Consider the following 15,956-nt stretch of genomic DNA (forward strand, 5'->3'; position numbering starts at 1 on the left):
ACCCAGAAATCTGGCTTCTCAGTGTTCATCTAAAAAATGTTGGGATGACATCATTTTTTTTCTTGAAGAATTAGAAATAACTCAAATGTCAAATGTGAGAATGAACAAACTTATGTATTTGTAATGTTACCCTTAAAAGTAATTACAGAAATCAATATTTACTATTATAAAGATCAAAATTAAACTAAAAATTTCAGAATAGTATATAGCATAAGTTATAAATTTTATCTACCCCTATCTTTCTATGTATAACATACATAGAAAAAATAGCTCAAAGAATATAAACCATAATGTCAATAGTGATCATCACTGCCAGGTGGTGTCAGGACTAATTTCTTTTTCTTTGGAAGTTATATTTTCTAATATTTCCACAATGTCCAATGACAACATGTTGCCAAAAAACAAACATTCAAACAAGTTAAAACTACTGATTTTTTCCTTCAAAAGTTGTTTAAAAGAGAAGAAATATATGAAAGAACTCTGAAAACCAAAAAGGACTATACAAATTCAAGAAGGTAATCAATTACACACCAAGTATTTTTTGAGTGCCAACTATGTGCAAAGCCTTGTGGAAAGTATAAGGAGAATATAAAACATAAATTAGAATAACTCTCTACTCTCACAGAAGATTGAATGGTATGAGATGGAATGACATCTATTTCAAGACAATGAGTTAATTTGGGAATCCAAGCAAAGTGCTCAGAGACTGAAGAGGAATGAATGAATTCCTATTTGGGGATAAGACAAATCTGGGATGACTTCCTCAAGCAGATGACAGCAAAGGTAAATTATGAGGACACATAAGATATCCACAGGCAGAGAAAGGAGAAGCAGGAGGAAAAAACGCAGTGAAACCGGAGACTCGTGGCATGAAACGGTTTTGCGACATCCTCTGCAAAGTGTGCTGGGACAGTGGGGACAGAGGTCACGGAAGGATGAATGAGTGCTGGACAGCAGGACGGAGCCACACAGGGAGGGCCTGGAAGGCCAGGCCAAGGCATCACACTACAGGGAGCCTAACTCGGTTTCTAAAGAAGGGTGGGAAATCTACCTGCAGGACAGCTGAGTGAAAAATGCACCCGAGAGTTACAAGAAGCCGTTAGATGACTCAGTCATAAAAAAGGAATGAAATACAGGTGCATGCTACGGCTTGGATGAACCTTGAAAACACCCTTATAAGTGAAAGAAGCCACTCACAAAAGTCTGCATATACAAGGGGAACCCCCAAAACTCCAGAATTATCTTCTAGAGGGTGGGGCCCTTGTGGTCCAGGCTTTCCCCGCCAGGGGAGTGTTCTAGGAACCCATTGGTAGCAGTGCGCCAGCTGGCGTTGTTGTGAGAGGCTGTGTTCAGCTTCAGTGACTTTTTTTTTGAAGACTCTTTCAATGTTCGCCCATTTCATGACGGGTGATTTATGTGCACACTGCCCTCACCTGAATTAGTAGTGTTCAGCAGTTTTTGACCAAAAACAGCATGACCCCCAAACTCCACTCTCCCTATTCACCCGATCTCTCCCTGGGCAACTTCTCTGTTTCCCCAGATGAAAACAGTCTCAAAGGGAAATGTTTGAATCTTGGCTAATGTAATTCTGATGTGCCTCGATGTGTTCCTTCTTGGGTCCAACTTTTTTGGGACTCTCTGAGCTTCCTGAAGGAGAAGGGGGGAGAAGGTACAGAAAATAAGTAGCATAGATGGTAGGTAGAAAATAGATAGGGGGGAGGGCAAGAATAGTATGGGAAATATAGAATCTAAAGAACTTGAGACCCGAGGTCATAAACTAAAGGAGGGAATGGTGGGGGAGGGGGTGTGCAGGGTGGAGGGGAATGAAGGGGGGAAATAGAACAACTATAATGGCATAATCAATAAAATATATTTTTTTTTAAAAAAGGGAAATGTTTTGCTGATGTGGAAGAGATGAAACAAAAAACAGCATAAACACTAAAAGGCATCAAAATCGATGAGTTCAAACACTGTTTCGAGCAGTGACAAAATTGTCTCAAAAGGTGTATTTCATCGACTGGAGAGTGCTCTGAGGGTGACTGGCGTCTAAACACATAAGAATGAACACACAGTATTTAATAAGTTCTGGGCTCCTTGGGCCCCCCTTTGTATGTGTATACACATGATCCCACGCATGAAAGTCCAGAACAGTGGGATAGAGACAGGAGGGAGACCAGTGGCTGCCCAGGGCTGGGCTGGGGGTCACTAGTTAAAGGGACAGGGCTTCTTTTGTAGTGATGGAAGTGCCGTACAATTGATTGTGGTGATGGTTGCACATATCTGTGAATACACTTAAAACCACTGAAGTGTACACTTTAAATGAGTTAACTGTATGGTCCATGAATTACATCTCAATAAAACTGTTTAAAGAAAAAAAGGAGAAGAAATTAGCCAGCAGCTATTGCAATAGGCCAGGCAAGACACAGGCTGTGAACTGCGGTGGGGGCAGTGGCCATGGGGGGCAGTGGTCGGCGGGGACAAGTCAGAGAGTCACTGCCAAATCAGAGCTGACTGCGTGGGACATGAGGAGGAGCAAGCGGAAATTGCTCAGAGTTTCCAGTGTGAATGACTAGGAGGGACCATGGGAAGAGGATGTTGGATGGAAAGCTGTTATTAATTTGCTTTACATGCGGTGGGTGTGAGGAACTTAGCCACTCCAGGAAGTGAGGGGACAGGCAGAGTCAAGTCCAGACCTGGAGCTGATGGTCCTTTGGGAGGTGGTGGCCACAGGTCTTTTGTGGCTGGTGAGGACGATCGCTCATTATTTTGGGCTCTACTGACCATCTCAAAAGTGGCCCCAACTCGGGCCTGGGCCAGCGATGTCCAACCCGTGCGCTGTGACAATGTCTGCCACGTGCAGCCTGACTGTGTAGTCGGGGCCCCGACCTCTCTTTCCTTGGAGTGTCAAATGGAAAATGACAGTGCCAACACAATAGCCCTCCAGACTAAATGAGTCAAAGTCACACCTATTTTTTTATCAGATCGGCCAAAAATACATTTTGGTATGCCGCAGAATTTTGGTAACTATAGTTTATGTGAGTTGTGAGGTGGGAAAGGTTGAAAGTTGCTGCCCCAGACGGACGCAGAAAACTCTGATCATTGTTCCCGAGTAGCTAGGAAAAACAGTCTTAGGCCACTCTCGGCTACTTTCTCCTCTCCTTCCAGGTTAACAGCCTTTCAAATCCTGTGCTTTAATGTCATTGCTGGGACTCTGTACTCCATCCTGCGTGGGTGCGGTCACTGGTCCCTTGACTGGAAGCTGGAACTTGTCCCATCACTGATGCAGTGACCAGCACCCGCAACGCTAAGGTGACGACAGGTGGGTCTGAGCAGCATATTTTATCTCTTATGGATCCTCACTGATTCCAAGCTCAAGTAAGTAAGAGGCTCCTTTAATGTTCTCCCCAAGTTCCCACCGGACTCATCCCACCTCTCTCTAATTCACACACTCATGTGTTTGCGTGAGGAGCACTCACTAAGTGTGAACTTTCACTGGGCTGGGAGGCTGGAGCACAAGATGAGCAGAGCTGGTCCTGCCCACGGCAGGGAGGGGGAGCCATGGGCAGACCCCCTTTCTGGGCAGGGTCTCACTGGGGCCTGCCTATGGTAGCAATTCCACAGCTGGCTCAGGTGCCTCTCCTGCCGCAGTGCAAATAAATTTATCTTTTGGTTAAGATCTTTTTTTGGACCCTTCCTCCTGAGATGGGAGCCTCCTTGTGTCATAACAGCTTCCCTGTGGCAACCTCAGCTTTTCATCCCTACTGAACGGTGGTAGTTGGTATCAGGTGGCATTAGGACTTGACATGCAAAACCCCTTTGTTTCTGGGGCTTCCCCAACAAGCTCAAGGATGCAAATTTGGGGAACTGTACCCCTGGCTTTTAGAGGTGACCTGCTCTGCTGGCTACACATGATTTTCCTGAGCATCCTTTGGCCTACAATGTACCTTTTATTGTTTTTTAAAGATTTTATTTATATTTAGAGAGAGGGAGAGGGAGGGAGAAAGATAAGGGAGAAATGTCTATGTGCAAGAGTACATCCATCAGTTGCCTCTCCGGCACCCCATACCAGGGACCTGGCCAGCAACCCAGGATGTGCCCTGACTGGGAATTGAACCAGCAACCTTTAGGCTCCTAGGCCGGTGATCATCCATTAAGCCACACCAGCCAGGGCCAAAATGTACCTTTTAAATATATTTATTATTCTGCCTCTACTACTCTGGCATGTTCAAATAATTTTTTTGACCCTCTAATTTCATGAACCAGCAATTTCTACTTCTAGTTTTTGCCTTCTTTGACGTAAAGAAGCAGAATAAATCTCTACTGTAGTGAGACCCATTGGTGATAGGAGCGGAGCCTGCCATTCAGCCACTGAGCAGTCACAAGAAGCTGCTATATTTGTAGCTGCAAAGACAGTCCTTCCTACAATAATCTGTGCTGGAGTTTTCGTGGTAAATTCTGAGCTCTAGGATGCTGGGAGTATTGTGTGTGCAGCTACAGAATGTTTCTCTTGCTGGCTTCAACCTTCTTTTTCTGGTCAAATTCTCCTAAGTGTACCTCTAGAGCAGCAATTTTCAACCTTTTTTTATCTGATGGCACACGTACACTAATTACTAAAATTCTGTGGTGCAGCAAAAAATCTATTTTTTGCCAATGTGACACCACCCCACCAAGAAGATGTAACTTTGACTCGTTCGCACTGGATGGCTGCTGCTATGCCGGCTGCTGTCACATCCTCACTCAAGAATCCAAGGGAAAGGAGACTGGCGGCCCTGCAAGTGGTCCGGCGCTGCACATGCTAAAACCCCTTGCAGCTCCCAGGGAAAATCGCTGCTCCAGAGCATGAGGAACAACTGTGGGTCTGGGAGTGTGATCGGCAAGGTCCACTCTCTCTGAGCAGTGCCAAGAAGGAAATACCAAAGACTGTCCCAGCGGCTTCCCTGCCCACGGCGGGTGCGGTGCCAGGGCTCCTCCCAGCGCACTGACAGGAGTCGTCTCCTGTGTTCCTCCCAGTCCCGACCAGGGGACTGTGATTAGCACCACTCTACAGATGAGAAAACCGAGGCCGGGGAGGCAGCAGCACGCCTTGCGCCCCACGGCTGGAGGGAGTGGCCACCTACCCCCGTCAGACCAAAGAGGCGCTTGTCTGGGAAGCAAACTCTGCTTCCCGGGGGGCAGCTCTCAGCCCCGACTCAGGAGCCCATTCAGTGCTCAGCTCCCCAAGTTTGTGTTTGGGGGGCGGGGCTTGTCCTCTCAGCCTCTGACTATTTTCGTGAATCTTATGACACAAACAAAACAACGGAACAGCCTTCAAAGGTTTAGAGAATGTTCTAATGCTGATCTGGACGGTGTACGGACACTGTTTAATTACACGTGACCCTGGAACGGCAAGGAGGTTCGGGGCACAGAGCCCCATCCAGTGGGAAATCCTCACGTAGCTTTGGACTCCCACAAAACATAACCACGAACAGCCTTACAGACAACGTTCACAGTCCATTAACATGCATTTTGTATGTTATATGCATTAGATACTGTATTCATACAGTAAAGTAAGTTAGAGAAAGAAAATGTTATTAAGAAAGTCATAAGGAGGAGAAAACACATTTACTGTATTTATTGAGAAAAGCCCATGTATTGTAGGTGGACCAGCAAAGTGCAAACTGGTGTTGTTCAAAGGTAAACTGTATTTCTTTAAGCTGTGCAGATACAACATTAAATACTTTCATTTGTATTCATAATACATTTCACAAATCAAAAAAGAAACCCTTATTTAAATAAACCCTGACCTGGCCCGAAGTGGTGGACCCCGGACCGGCGGTGACGGGGGGTGTGGCACAGCACCGGGGAGAGAGCGCAGGACAGAAAGATTCCACTGTGAGATCGACTGAGAAAGAGCATCGCTGGCCAGGAGGAGTGCCCTGCCTCCTTGCCAAGCCTTTTCAAACTGTTAAAGCTCCAGATTTCCACCCAATAAATACTCTTTTCTCACCACGTCCAGGCCGAGAGCACAGAGGTCCAGAGCACAGGCTATAGATTTTACCCCAGTTCTGCCACCAGCCTGTGGGCTTGGGCCTGCCAGTTAAACCCCTTTGAGAGTCGGTTTCCCCACCTGTAAAGTGGGATAAATGCCACCTTTCTCGTAATGTTGAGTAAGGGTTATGTGAGATTAAAAAAATACTCGTAGGAGCACTGTTACAATGTCTTACACTACTCTTCACACACACCCCATATGCTCACCAAACCATATATGCTCACTCCCAGCTCTCGCACCCAGAGTGTCTGGCCCAGGGTGTTGGGAAGACCAAGGCCATGCTCTCTGGTCACCTGAGCTGGACTTGGAGGCCGCCTGCAGGTGAGCCCTGTGCCGCCCCTTCCACGCTCCCCTGGGGTCAGACTGCTGGGCTCTCTCCCTTCCTCCAGGCCCTCACTCTGGGTCCCACACACTTCCACAAAGACGGCTGCGGGGGGCACAGCTGGGGCTCCCGGGGTGCCTAGCCCCTCCCTTCCGCCGCAGTTCAGAAGCCTGAACCCCGCCCCCACACTCAGGCAGGGCCGTATTCACTTTCAGGGAGAAGCACTGAAGAGCCACGTTCTTCTCCCCTTTAGTGTCCGTGGACGGTGGCCAGTGGAGGCTACCACCTGGATCGCTGAGCCACCAAATGCAGGACACTCGCCCAGAGAGTTTTTCAGAGCCTTGGGGGACTGAGTTAAGCTAGCGCGTTCACAGGGGCCTGGGGTGGGGTCTGCCGTCACAGAGCAGCCTGTCCGGTCCGAGTCAGCGCCTGTCTGCAGTCACAGGCGAAGAACAACAGCAGGAGGGTCAGTGAACAGAAAGCCATGTCCAGCCTGCTGCCTCCGTTCACCTAGATAACTCGTTCGGGAAACGAAGGTCCAGTGTTCTGGACAACTTAGCGCAAGGTCAGAAGAGTCCTTTTCTTCAGGTTCTGTCATGAGAAGCCTCCAGTCTTCTCTTCCAGCTGAAAACTCAATGACTAGTTATAATGACTGGCAGCGAAGAACCTCCAGTACCCATGATCTGATTTGTTGACACAATCACTGCCATTCCGAAGCCCACATTCCAATGGAATTAATCTTCTTAAAGTAATAAGGATGACAACAACAACAACAAAAACAAAAAACAAAGCAAGTGATGTTTCCTGCTGCTTATTTCAAGGCAGAGTGGAAATCTGGGTGCAAGGTGGGCCCGGCCCATCCTTGTAAGAAGCCTCTGGCGGAAGCGTGAGCCCCCGCCCTGAGGTGTGCCCACGGCTCGGGGAGCTGGAAGGCTGAGGTGGTGGCACGCACTGCCCAGGATGCTCCGGGGGGTGGGAACTCCTGACTCATTTCCACAAAAGTAAAGCAAATCTCGCACTGTTAGCAGGAGGTGTGCCTGCTGGGGCATATTGGTAACTGGACACTTCATATGTTCGAATCGAGGTTTATTTCAGCGTGTCCCGCTGGCTAAGAGAGAGCACCAACAGCCCGTAACACCAGTGGCCCCTCTATCACGACTGTAACCTTTTTCTGAACCACAGTTAAAAAGGAAGCTGAGAGACAGACCCCTGTCCAGCACTGTTACTCAATCCCACTTTCCCAGTAGTGACCAACCCCCGCCCAAGGCAAACAGAAGTCACCCACAAGGCCACACAGCAACTCAAAGGGCGGTCACAAGATCCAGAGCAGAGGTTGCTCCACAGAATCTCAAGCTACTGTGACCGAACCCTTCATTGCAACCCACCTTCTGGTGGACCAGAACAGCTGGGCACTCGGTTCTCAGACGGGTGCACAGAGGCCAGAGCCAGGCTTCCTCCCTCGTAGAATAAACTTTTCACAGAGCGAACCTCAAAAGATGCATCTATGTCCTGATGTGAACACCCCAGAGGTGGAAATTCCCAGCTTCTTTATGTCTCATTGAAGTTCTCCCTGCTGCGGCCTCCCCCCTTCTCCTTTCATGGGCTTGGACCAGAGCTGAAGGGGGCATGGCGCTTCATGCGTTAACGGGCTGCACAAAAAAAGGCACACGGACACCTGACCCTTAGTACTAAAGGACCGTTCGTCTCCAAGAAACACCGAGCAGTGCGAAAATGCACTTCTGCCCCAGTTACCTGGGGAGACCGGGAGTGGCTCCCGTGCACAGCAATCACGCTCCTGAAGAACGGCGCGGGGCTGCTGGCGACAGCGCCCTCACAGCCACGCCAACAAGAAGAGGCGCCCGGGTCCTCCTCGCCTGTGGACCCGGCCACACACATGTCCCGCCTGCTACACGGCAAGAGCCACACTGTCTCCGTCTTTCCACGGAATGGACTTCTTCCAGCACGCTGACTTCCCGGGAGGTCTTTCACAGCCCCCAAGCTCTGTGGGGCTCCACCACCCACCCCGACAGATGCTGAGGACCAGGAGCCCTGAGAATCCAGACCAATGGCACCACAGCCTGCCGAGTCCCGTGGGGGCCAAGATAAGTCTGCAGGGGCCCGCCACAGAGCTGGATAACTTGGTGTTCGGAGATGTGCAGCTCCATAGGAATTAGGAATAGCTTCACATCATACATACACACAAAAACATTCACCACGTAACAGCTAAGGAGGTCACTGGTGGTTGTTGCTAACAAGTTAGGTAGCTTCCAAATCTCCTATGCCCCACAGCCCTGCGTGGGCCCAGCTGCCGTGTGCCAGTCCCTCCCGCCCCCACTGCCCAGGCCTCGCTCACCATGTCGTCAGGACACAGGATCACAGAATCGGCTCTGAGAAAGCCTAAAGTCCTGGCCCGAAGGAGGGAAGAGAGTGGGTGGGAGGATTTCTCTCTCACAGTCCAGCCACTTGGCAATCACAGACACGAGTCTTGGTCAGCTTCGTCCCCAAGCTTAACTTCCCAACTCCACGAGGTGCATCCCGACTTCCCTCCCCCACTCAACTGCCGTTCCTCCAAGAAGCTTCTCTGCTACCCGGCTGACGGGAGTTCTGGACTCCTCTGAATTCTTAGAAAGCTTGTGGTTCACTGCATGTGTCCGTCCCTCAGCATTTACTGACTTGCTCTATAGGTTTTGTGTGAGCATGGAGAAGAGTTGGGACTCACTCCATCCGTCAGGCTACTAGTCTGTAGGAGCCAGAGGCCACAGCCCTCCCACGTCCGCCCTCACAATGTCTAGGTGCAGGGCTGCGAGAGTAATAACTGCATGGCCAATGTCTGTAGAGTGAAGGCTTGACGACTAATGAGCACACAGACCTTGACCCTGCTCCCTGGGGAAGCGGGCCTGCTGCACCTTTTTGCTGTCAAAGTCACAAAACTGAAATAATGGCCGGGGCTGGCACCCTGGCTTTTTCGCTAAGTAGCTTCATGAATTTATTTAAAATGCTTTATTTACCACTCTGTACCTCGGTTTCTGTGCCATCTACATTGGAGAGGTAGATGCCTAGCTCCGTGGATTACAGTAAGGACGGAATGAGAGAATGCATTTCCATATACCTTTAAAAGTCTGACTGACTCACCAAATAAATACAAGGCAAAGCGATGGCAAAGGTGGAAACAGGTCAATCTCTGGCGTTACACACAGGGAAAGGTGACCCTGCAGGAGAGCAACAGAGGACAGGCAGACCTGTCCAAATCCAAAGCCCCATTCCCACCTGTGTGCCCTCAGACAAGTCCCAAGACCTGTTGGGTCTGCTTCCTCCCTCCGTCAACGGGGGACCTGAATCCTAAAGCTGCAGGTGCCATGGGCCTGGACACAGGTGAGGTACCCAGGCCGGCGCCTGGCACCTGGTGAGCATTCCACACATGTTAGTTGCCATTGTAACTGTCATTACCAGTGTTATCATTGTAATATCACTAACAGAGAGTAGGCATTCCAGAAATGTTTCTAGAAATAATTCAAACACCGGAGAGTCAATTAGCTCCACCCTTTTCCACAGGCAGACAGCGTGGTTGTCCAGAACAGCACAGCCTGTGTGCCTGGTCGTCTCGCCTCTACCCATGCTCCCTGTTGGGACGGCAGCGTGGCCTGACAGAGGCTGCCAAGCCCGAAGTCCACAGCACAACTACAACATCCAGGCTCTGACAGCATCCAGGCAGACGTCAGTGACAAAATTTTCCCATCTTGTAACATTTTATTTGGCTGCAAAGGATACAGTTACACCAATTACAGTTCCCAGCTTAATACTGCTTTCCTGTTGAAATGCATCAAGAGGTACTCAAGACAGATTTTTACAGGCAAACATCTCTGCGAAACCCGGAGGCACCAGCTGAGGCTGAGCACAGAAGCATTCTGGGTTGGAGCCACGTCTCACCCCGAAGGACAGACAGCGTGTGAGCACCCCTCAGTTCCAGTCTGGTTGAGCCAGCAGCCTCGGCGTGGAGGGTGCCCAGGAACTTCTGAGGACAAGCCGGCCACACTCCTAGCAGCACCTGGGCCCTCCTTGGGGGCCCCAACAGAGTCACAGGCCCAGCTCTGATCTCCTGAGGAGTAAAGGGGCAGCTCAGACAGTGATTGGGCCGTGTTCCCAGGGTCGATGGACTCTGCTGACGGCTTTCACCTCAGGAACAGGGGACCCGGCCCCAAGAAAGAGGGCCCGTCGGCACTGGAGCCAAACAGAAGAGCGAAAGAAACGACCGGCTGCGTGGTTGGTGGTGCTCACTACTGAGGACCTCACGGTTTATAAGAACAAGAGCAAAGCTTGCAGGAACGAAGCTGCCCCCTTTCCTTCTGCAAGGTACCTCTTCAAGACCCCTACAAGGCACTCCTGCCTCAGGGAGGAAGGGTGGTGGACTAGGCTAGTGCTGCCTGGGTTTAACCCAGAGCAGGGGCTTCGGCAAGGCCCGGCATGGCCTTGAGCCAGGCAGCTGGGGACTGAATGGGTACACTCAGAACCTGCCACCAACTATGAAAATCGAGCTCCAATTCGAAGAGACGACCCCACCACCACCCCACTTTGAACCGTTTTGGCCTCAAGGAAGGCACTGCAGGGAGTTCTCCCAAGCTCCTTCGCCTCCTCCCAACAGCCCTGCCTGCAAGGAGAGACGAGACGGCTGCATCCTCAGCCCAGGACCCTGTCTCCTCAGCTGCACAAGGTGCCCGGCAGGGAGAGCCCTCCCCTGGTCTGACTAAGTTTTCCACACAAAACCTCATTTCTCAAGCAGAGAAAAAGCCAACTCACCTACCTCTCTGATTCAAAGAAGAAGAAGTAAAGGTTTTACCTTTAAAATGGAGGAAAAATGTATTCCGACTAACACCATGGCTGGAATAGAGCTGCCCCACATGTCAAGCATGACGTGGCTCAAATTTTCAACATGAAGCCCAGAAAGAGGTGCCTGCACAGCCCCAGGCTATGGTCCGTGTGGGCGGTGGCTGTGCGGTGGGGCCCCTCAGCTCTCCTCTGCACTCCAGCCAGGCTGGAGGCTGCAGCCTAGCCCTTCAAGACTCTGCTCAGACAGAAGCCTCTGATTGGCCAGAAACTGCCCACAGGGGTGAAGGTGCCCTGAGGAGCCGAGAGGCCCCTCTGTGGGGTTAGGGGGAGTGCACGGCACCCCCAGCCCGGTACGGACACACAGGACTACGTGAAAGTGCTCTTTCTTTACCCAGCTCCCTCAGCAGGCACCATCCCATACCCCTCAAAGTTAGACTCTTTTTAGCTGCAGTTTGGTTCTCGGCATGGCCCCCTACTTCCACCAACCCCAGGGAGATGCTGGCAGAAGATACTGTGGTGTGGAAAGCTGGGGTGAGCCAGAGAGGGGCACTCAACTTTGTAGTGTGTGGCCCCTCCATACAATCGAGGGGCCAGTCCTGTGTGAAGGGGGCTCCTGAGGATGCTGCAGGAACATGGGTTGAAGAGGAAGGTGCCGTATCCCTCCTCCACTTACCAGGAGAGCTTGAATCCTTTCATTAGTACAGTCTTGATAATCCACTGACCGTGTCCTTAGCATCCCTGTTACAGCTCCAGAGGTCCCAGGACATATTTGAAAAGATGACGAAGTCCCCAAAGAACACAATCCCATGTAATGTGACTTGAACACAGAAAGAAAGAAAAGAAAGAGAGAGAGAAAGCGGCAGCCAGAACTGCTGCGTCCGTCCCCTTCTGCCCCTTTCCCAGCTCAACGCTGCTGGGCTCGGAGGCCAAGGGCAGCTTCTTCAAACCCAGCCTGGGCTGGAGCCGCCTGGCTGAGCTGCCGCTGCCAAATTCTGATGAGGATGGGTAATGCTGGCAGGGCTGCCAAAGAGCCCTGGAGCTGCTGTCCACAGGCAGGCCGGCCACCCACCCTCACCGCATGCCAGCTCTGAGAACCCCAGGAGAGCCCCAGGGGAGAATGAAAAGCTCGCAGAAGCTGCACCTCTCTTCCCCCAGGCGGCAGCTCCCGCAGCTCCATGTAATCTCCTAATCAATGCAGTGCCCAAGCAAAGCACTGCCAGCCACTTCCGCCCACTTAAAGACATAGCACATGTTTTGTCCCAGGATGGGACAGAAAGTCAGTGGAGGGTAGGTGAGCCCTGCAGTTCCTGAGGAGGAAGGGGAGAGGGGCGGGAATAGCCGAAGCTAAGCACTTCCATGAACATCCACCAAAGGGTTAAAAGCCCACGGACATCCACCACATCCACCGGGGAGGAGGGGAGCCTCAGCAAACCCTCAGAAGCTGATCAGAGAATAAAGGCTGGGGGGATGGGGGGAGTGTCTAGGTGTCGGTAGGCGGGCGAGCTGCACACAAGACCACCTTAAATAGAGTCTTCAGCCTTTCCCAGCAGGGCGGGGCCAGAGCCGCTGCGTTGTGGTTCACAGCACACAGCACACAGCTCTCTTCCCCTATTGGGGAAATTACCTGGCTGACTTTGGGAGTGTGTGATGAGGCAGCAACTTACAGTGGCAAAGCAGCTCCCTCCACACTCCCACCCTTCAGTCACCTGAGGCCAGGGATCTTTTTAAGGTAGCCACTGGTCAGGTATGGGATTCAAACACTTTATCACCAGTGCCAGCTCCTGAAAATGCAGACCAGGCACAGCATCAAATGAGGAGGGACTAGACTTGCAACACACACTTCAGAGGGACGGTGGAAACAGTTCCTCTGAAGTCCTCCTGCTGGGGACGCAGGAAGGAGTTCCAGCCCCAACAACTTCCCAGGCTGTCCGATCGCTTTTGTTTCCCCTCCCCTAGATTGCAGACTATCTGGGTCAGTAATGCGGATGGGTGACAAGGAACAAAGAGAGGATTAATTATGAAATAGCAACCTTCAACTGAACCATAATGAGCCTTAACCCTGCAACTTGCCCCAAAGCAATCTACAGACAAGTGCACAGTTTGCATGCAAGGCTCTATACCAGACCCTCTAAAGTAATACTCTTAAGAAAAACCAGAGCGTAAACCCCGGTGGGTGACACTCAGAGTACCTGTAATACCTTGCTTATCATCTGCCTTCCTCTTTTGAGATGGCAAACTCCACGAAGCCCAGGGGGGCTGTGTATCTTGGTTGGCTCTATTTCCCTGCTGACCAGGAAGGCTTGCATACAGCAGGGGTACTATAAGCAAGTGCTTCTTTGAAGTGACCTTATTCAAACCTAATTACAGCACTGCAGTCTCTCTCCGGACCGACGGAGTTCAGCTGGTCCAGCAGAAATACTCTTTAAGGTATCCTGAGCTTCCGGGGATGTGCCCCCAGGCAGCGCGGGGCTGCAGAATTTCCCTAAATCCTAAACTCCAGTGCCAGAAGACATGGAAACACTTCCAAAACTTCTAAATAATCTGGGGCATGTTTTCAAAGCTCCTTGAGCCTAGAGCCAGGCCACCTCTCAGCACAGGTGCTGTAAAAAGATGTCACAGATCCCAGAAGTGCACAGAGTTCTCCTTCTCGAGCTGGATAAGCCACTTGACTGGCCTTGCAGGTCCTGTGATCTAGCCCCCAGAGCAGGGTGTCCAGCCTGTGGGCATCTCTGGGCCATACTGGAGGAAAAGAGTTGTCTTGGGCCCTGCATTAAATACATTGTGACATGTAATCATAAACAATCTCATAATGTTTTAAGTAAATTTACGATTTTGTGTTGGTCCACATTCATAGCCATCCTGGACTACATGCAGCCCATGGGCCATGGGTGGGACACCCCTGCTAGACAAATGTCACTTGGGGTACTGCAAGTGGATGAGAATGTCCTCGTATTGCTGTGTCCGATGCTCCAATCACAAGAAACACAGGAAACCTGGACAAAGCTCTCTAACAATTACAGTGGGAACATGTTGTAAATGTTGAAGTTCTTCAGCTTTTACTCTTTACCCATTCTTTAAAAAAATACTCTCCTTTGCAACTGTTAGTAAGAATCTGTTGCAAGCTTATTCTGCCAGGCATCGTGCTAAGTATTTTACTTGCATCATTGCATTTAATCCACACCTCAACATTATAAAGTAGTGACCGCCATTATTTGCAGCTGAAAACCAAAAAGTATAGTATCTTGATTTGCCTGCTGCCAGAAAGCCAACAAGCTGCGAGCTCAGGATTTCAACGCAAGCATGTCCAACCCCAAAACCCTGTGTCTTCATCATCATGCACACTTACCAAAAAACGTTCTCTCCCAGACAAGCTAGCTTAAAGGGCTCCCATGCTCCCACAACAAAAAGAATGCAGGCAACAGGTGAAAGACTAAATCACGCCAGCTGCTGCCTCCATCCCTGATATGTGACTGGCCAAAGTGTCAGCATGAGACATGTGAAAGGGAAGGAAAAGGAGGAGCCTTGCTGGCGGAGACAGTCACCTACCTTGAACTCCACTTGGCTCTCATCTCTGCATCCAGGGTTTCGCAAGGCTCTAGAACCTGGCTGCACTTTGGGATCCACAAAGAAAAACTCAAAAAAAAAACAACCTAAACACGGCTTTGAAGAGCCAAGGGGACCCTGTCTCTCCCTGAAGCAAATTGAAGAGTAAGGCCAAAGTGGAGAAATCCCCGTTCAACGTATTTTCCCTCTTTCGCGTTCTGTCTGTGCGCGGTCTGTTCTGAGTGGCGTAGAAGTTCCAGACAGGTAAGGTGTCAGTACCGACCTAACACTGGATTACTCTGGGTGGCTGTAGATTGATGACCAGGCAGGTGCATTCAATTCTCCTTGCTCTGCCTCACTGCAATCTGGCTGCTCCTTGATATTCATCTTTTAGGTAGGGCAAGAATTTTTAGAAAAAAACCTAAATTCTGAAGTCTTCCATTTCTGGCAATATGGCGGATGAGACATCCTGATGGACCCTCTTGCTAAAAACAATGAGAAATACCGGATAAAATAAAACTCTTAGAAAGAAAAACATCTTTTCAAATGTGTGGTGAGCTATCAAAATCTTATCCAAATAAGAAATATGTAGAGGCCACGCATTTAGTGAGGGCAGAAATGCAATGCATTTTCTAGAGAGGGCATCTGCAGAGCCTGGGAAACAGGCTTTGGTTCTCCTGGCCTCTCACAGGACACGATGGGTGAGGACCACGCCCGCAGCCACTGCTGCGGCGGGTAAGAGGAGATGCAGGAGAGCAAGCCGGCTGGCTGCCATCACCCTAAGAACACACTTGAAAGAAACTCACAAGTGCCCCCGAGGACTTGGAAGGAAATCTGCCCATCATTGACCTCAGCAGTGAGGGAAGGAAGAGAACAATCTTCCCCAATAAATCGTCATTACAAACTAATCCTCACACAGATCACTGCCTGATTACTTACTGAAAATTCACACACACACAAAAAAAAAACAATGTGCAGAAGGAAAAGACTGACTCATTAGGACCGTCTGATCATCAAAACTGATCATAAACAGACAAGGCCTGGCTTTTCTGGGAGAAGATAGTTACAGCACACATGACTGAAAAAGCAATCGTTCACACAATACACCTTAAACTTCTGAAAATCAGTAAGAAAAAGGAAGAAAATTAGAAAACAGACCCATCACTTGGGTCAGCACTTTCAGAAGAGAAAATGATCAATAAGTATATTAAAAGGTGCTTAAATTAACCTCACTGGTAC

At 50.0% G+C, this 15,956-nt stretch overlaps 1 protein-coding gene across 9 annotated transcripts in view; it reads right to left on the reverse strand.

The window, feature by feature from the left end:
* GRAMD1B (GRAM domain containing 1B) overlaps positions 1–15,956 on the reverse strand; it is a 160,091-nt gene that overhangs the window by 74,405 nt on the left and 69,730 nt on the right. Inside the window, exon 1 of one of the 9 annotated variants that reach the window (XM_037138305.2) lies at positions 11,848–12,327. The exons of 7 other annotated variants lie outside the window; for them this stretch is intronic. In XM_037138305.2, coding sequence (XP_036994200.1) covers positions 11,848–11,870 — 23 coding nt within the window. In that variant the 5' untranslated portion in view covers positions 11,871–12,327. Of the gene's footprint in view, positions 1–11,184; positions 11,375–11,847; positions 12,328–15,956 lie in introns of those variants that run through there. One more of the 9 variants, XM_053659408.1, reaches the window with a different exon arrangement.

Source organism: Artibeus jamaicensis, unplaced genomic scaffold (genome assembly GCF_021234435.1).
Source record: "Artibeus jamaicensis isolate MK-2021 breed Jamaican fruit bat unplaced genomic scaffold, CSHL_Jam_final scaffold_660, whole genome shotgun sequence".
Lineage (NCBI taxonomy): Eukaryota > Metazoa > Chordata > Mammalia > Chiroptera > Phyllostomidae > Artibeus > Artibeus jamaicensis.